The 5,300-nt window shown below is 33.0% G+C and overlaps 1 protein-coding gene across 1 annotated transcript; it reads left to right on the forward strand.

Annotated features, from left to right (window-relative positions):
- Window positions 1-2,775: 2,775 nt before the first annotated feature.
- LOC108910741 (E3 ubiquitin-protein ligase MARCH2-like) lies at window positions 2,776-3,471 on the forward strand. Its single transcript, XM_018715442.1, has one exon. It carries the CDS (start codon window positions 2,776-2,778, stop codon window positions 3,469-3,471), a length of 696 nt encoding a protein of 231 aa, XP_018570958.1.
- Window positions 3,472-5,300: the final 1,829 nt, after the last annotated feature.

Raw genomic sequence — 5,300 nt, forward strand, 5'->3', positions numbered from 1 at the left:
GCCCGTCTCAATTTTCGTACGTTAGAAAAAAAAAAATCTACAGCCCTCAATTCGCATTTTAGAAAAAAACTTTAGTAACATTTTTTATGTAAAATTTCAGTTGCTAACTTTTCGTATGTTGTTTCTGATGACTATCTTGACTCCATAGTCCAACCAAATTACACTTGGAGAAAAAAAATTGTTACCCAGACTTTTATTAGTGGAGATGGTAAAAGGGCTTATAATAAACCTAAAAAAAATAAATGCGTGAGCAGGGGCGGCGGAGGGTTTTTTTGGGGGGTTGAAGTTATAAAAAATTGTATCATTGGGATTTCTGGCGAAAGTTGATGTTAAACAAAAAAGTATCCGATAGTAAAGTTGTAGATCATGCAAAAATCTACTACTTTTGTAGAGGGCACTTTTTAACATAACCTCCAAATTTCAGAGAAAATGCGAAAAACAGGTTTTTTCTGATTTTTCGTTTTTATTTCTCATTTACGCAAAAATAATTTAATTTTGTCGAAACTTGGTAAGAGTATACTTTTCTCTGTCTTAAATAACCTCAAATTTTTTTAGATAAAAAAATCAAGAAGTTTCTGAGATATTAATTTTTTTCGGCCTGAAACACTTTTTTTTTTAAAGAAAAATTCTACTTAAAAAAATCATCGTACAGAGTTCTAAAACATGCTCAAAAATGCAAAAAAAAGAAATAAAAAATGACTTGCAACAATGAATTTTTCAGTTATTGTTGATAGTTTATTTAAATTAAAAAACATTCAAAAACTGATTACACCATTCAATTCTACGGAAAAAATTTAAAAAACTGTGTCTCATTGTTTGACCCAAAACTTTATTTTTGTACAGTATCGCTATAAGCATCTAAGTCGAATTACAAATGCACAGATGATAAATTATCTCTGAATGATTTGAGATTTCAGCAATACAAAGTATTAACTACAAAGTCTACTGTTGACGCGAAATCCGAAAACCCGAAACTTTGCAAAATCGTTTAATTTTTTTCTGGCTTTATTTGAAAACGAATTTTAAATAAATTGCATATTTACATTGCCATTTTTTTCGCTCTATCCAATGGCGACAACATTTTTGCAATCCGACTTTTCGTCTTCGAGGGGCCATCATCAAATTAATTTTTTTTAAATATATCGCTGCTATTTTTATGACAAAATCTAGTCATTTTTAATTCTGTAGTAGANATAACTGACCTAACTTGTCTTAAATCATTGTGAGTGACCACGACGAGGCGAGATTCATCGGTGGACTGTAAACTGACTGTAGTAGTGCGGGTAAGTAGGAAAAGACTAGAAAGTGTGTGGGACATTGAACTGTCAATAGGAAAAGGCCTAAAAAAGACTTTGAATTTAAATTTGGTAGAGTTTGTGAACAGTATAACTTCCTGTGTAAATTCTCGGGAGATACTATATGAGTAGAGCGAGTAGTTAAGACTTTTAGGAGTAAAGTAAGCAGTAGCACGAATAAATAGTTTCGCGTATTTCAAAACTGATTTAGTGAGTGGGCTAGAATAATAACGGTTATTGATTATATTGTTGAACTGTATCTTTATATATATATATATATATTGATTTTTTTATCTAAAAAAATTCGAGGTTATTGAAGACAGAAAGGTATACTTTCACCAAGTTTCGTCAAACCTGAATTATTTTTGCGGAAATGAGAAATAAAACACGAAAAATAAGAAAAAAACTGTTTTTCGCATTATTCTCGGAAATTATGAGGTTATGTTAAAAAATGACCTCTACAAAAGTTGTAGATTTTTGCATGATCTACAACTTTTGTATTAGATACTTTTTTTTTGACGTCAACTTTCGCCCGAAAGCCCCTTTACCATTTCCACTTATAAAAGTCCAGCTAACAAATTTCTTTTTTTTTCCCTCTAAATGAGTTATTTTGATCGGTCTACATGCGATTTTATCAAAATTTTTCTATCAGCAGTGAGTGAGAGCTATTAATACATACTTAGTAATGTAAGTTTCTCTGACTATTTTTATTAAATACTTTTTCTCTTAATAATATTTCATCTCCAAATATAGTTTTCTCTTTGTTTTCAAAAACCATGAAGATGATGTAGGGGCACAAATGATACCAGAGATTTCTTGGGCAAAAATAAGTCGATTTAATCTAACATACCTATATCCCAAGTCGTATAATAAAAAAGGTGTCAAAAGTAAAAAATAAAAAATGGTTTTTCCTTAATAATTCCTATAATTTTAGTCAGAAACAAAATATGAAATATTAGAGTTTTTTGAACAAAAAAGGTATACTTATTGAAAATGGCTAAAGCCAACCGTTGAAGAGATATTTTTAATTTCATAATTTAGTCCAAAAAAGTCCAATATTTCATAATTTGTTACTGAAAGCTGTATACGGGGGTTGGCAAAAAAGGTACTACACATTCAATGCATAACGTTGCCTGCAATGGGCGCCTCGTACTCGACACTCAAAAATATTTATTATATTATTTTTCCCATCATTAAAAAGCCTCTCTGTTAAAAATTTGAAACATTTCTGACTAAAATTATAGAAATTATTAAGGAAAAACCATTTTTTATTTTTCACTTTGACGTCCTGTATCTTATTTATTATGCGACATGGGATATAGGTATGTTAGGTTAAATCGACTTATTTTCACCCAAATAATCTCTGGTATCATTTGTGCCCCTCCATTTAAATACACCCTGTAGAATTCAGTAAATACTGTAGTTATTAGAAACCACTGCTGTCATAAATGACAAATGTCAAAATGACCACAAGTGCAAAATGTCAGACGATATCCAGCCCGCACTTAGCGCGGAAAATTTGAGAGTATCAGACAACAAATCCAGCAGAACTCTGTCTTATGCGATGTCAAAAGAGTCCCTAGAAAAGTCATCCAAGAACGTCCACTCAGTAGGGTCGATATCGTGTAGGATTTGTCACACAAACACAGTGAACGAAGGTCTTATATCACCCTGCAACTGCAAGGGATCCCTGGCATACGTACATCTATCTTGTCTGGAGAGATGGTTAAACCAATCGAGCAGGAGTTACTGCGAACTGTGTTTGTACCAATACAACGCCACATCGACCAAAAGATATAAGCTGTGCGAAGGATTCTGGCTCTGGATCGGCCATCCTAGGAATAGGATGCACTTTAAATCCGATTTGCTAATAGCCGTTACTCTAACTCTGGTCACGATTGGACTGATTGTGTCCTGTGCTATGGGGATGGAGTATTTTTTAATAGAAGGCAAGAAAATAGGTCTTCAGAAGAACTGGATGAAGGCCATAATCGTAATCTTTTTAGTAGTGGTTGGTATGGGCTATGCGGTTACTATTTATTTGATAATCAAGGACCAATTCTTGCCGTGGTTCAGGTGGTGGAAGAATACTGTCGATATACATCTGCTACTACCGACGTCTGTGATATCAGAAATCAAAAGGAAGCATGAACGTATTCTCGAGACGCAGATTTAGTTTTAATATATTGCACTATTTTCCATTTATTGTATATCCTGAGTATAATATTACGACTCATACGAAAATATAACTTCTCAACATTTATTTTATTAAATATGTAACATATCAGTTTTATTTCTATTAAAAATGCATAAGGTATTGATATTTAACAAAGGAAAAAGGCATATGTAACGTTACCTGCTAAGTTTTTAAATTTCCACCGGTACGATTTAATTTCATTGTGTATCTCCATTAATAACGGAGATATTGACATTAATCAAAAACAAATTGTCTAAAAAAGGCAGGACTACAATTTAATGCTATATAAAAAGTTGTCTGTAAGATTAATGAGCTGATAATCTACAAAATAGCTAGACTTAGTGCAAGTGCAGAGTCTAACAGAGCCGGCCCGGGGGTCGCTGGCCTTCACAGCTGACTCGCGTTTTGAATTGTTCAGTTATTTACGGAACCTTGTAGTAGTTAGTGCCGCGTCGATGCTTTCCTTTTTCCTTATTTATAAATAGTAACATCCTTTACAATAACAACTATTAGTTGGGGGAGAGGTGAAGTAAAATGCCAAAAGAGAAAAGAAATAGACGGGAATTATTTCAAATGTGGTTTAACAGTGACCCCGAAGGTTACAGGGATATACGTATTAAAGGAAATGACCTGTACTGTGTGTGAACGCATTATAAATTCTTGTTACAAAACTAAAGTGACAAGACATTTGAAGAGCCATGCCTCGTCCAGCGCTGGATAGTCTCTATTTTTCTATGAACTTACGGATGTCTTTCTTTCAAGCAATATTCCATTAAACAAACTAGTTCCCCAAGCTCCGTAATTCTGTAAATAAATTGAAATCACATGGACTATCCCTAAATGAACAATTTGATATAATGGATGATGTACCAAAAGATATATACGATGCCAATAATATACGCCCAGTCAGTAGTACGATAAAAGAAAAAATGCAGAGTGTTGAAAAAAAACCAGGATACACCATTTTGAAAAACATACATATGTAAAGTTTTATCTGGTATATATCAGGAGTTATCAGCAAATATATTAATATATAGTTCATGCCTCAACAATTTCTCATACTGTCCGTTGTCAACAGTAGACGTTGAACGGTCATTTTCCCTGCATAAGTTAATACTAAGCGATAAATGCTGCTGTTTCACTAAAGAAAACTTAAAAAAAGCACGTAGTAATATGTTTTAATTCCCTCCAATATGCCACGGAAGCCTTGTCTCAACACTAAGGTTTATCGGGTAAGTGGTGCCATTTAAATTTATATAGGTATTTTATCCACTACTTAGCATTGCTCTTTGGTAAAAGTACTATGTTGCGATATATTTTCTGTAAACATATTAATACTTTGATTCGTAATCTGACTACCGTCCTGTTAAGCTCCAGGAGAACGAACTTTCATTATAAAAAATAATGTTGACCACATTTTCCCTATATTTCAATAGTACTTAAAATGAAAGTACCCAATTATATTTGATTTTTTTTTCAATATTTTGTAGCTAAAGTTTTCCGCCTCCCTGGTACGGAAGTGTAACCTGAGGGGTTATTTCTTTAATTACATAGCCTAACAAAAAAAAAGTATCGGATCTGGTATTCAGACCCATGTATTTCCATGTATTTCGATGAGTCGAAATTGAAAGAAGGTGCATTCGATGGGTCTCAGATTAGGACATTGTTCAAGGATGCAACATTTATCACTACAATGAGTAGCATTGAGAAGAGTGCTTGGACTAGTTTCAAAACTGTAGCGACAATTTTTTTAGGAAACAAGAAGAGTCCTAAATACGAAGAAATTGTATCAAAAATGATAAAAGACT

This window comes from Anoplophora glabripennis, unplaced genomic scaffold (assembly GCF_000390285.2).
Source record: "Anoplophora glabripennis isolate ALB-LARVAE unplaced genomic scaffold, Agla_2.0 scaffold402, whole genome shotgun sequence".
Classification (NCBI taxonomy): Eukaryota; Metazoa; Arthropoda; class Insecta; order Coleoptera; family Cerambycidae; genus Anoplophora; species Anoplophora glabripennis.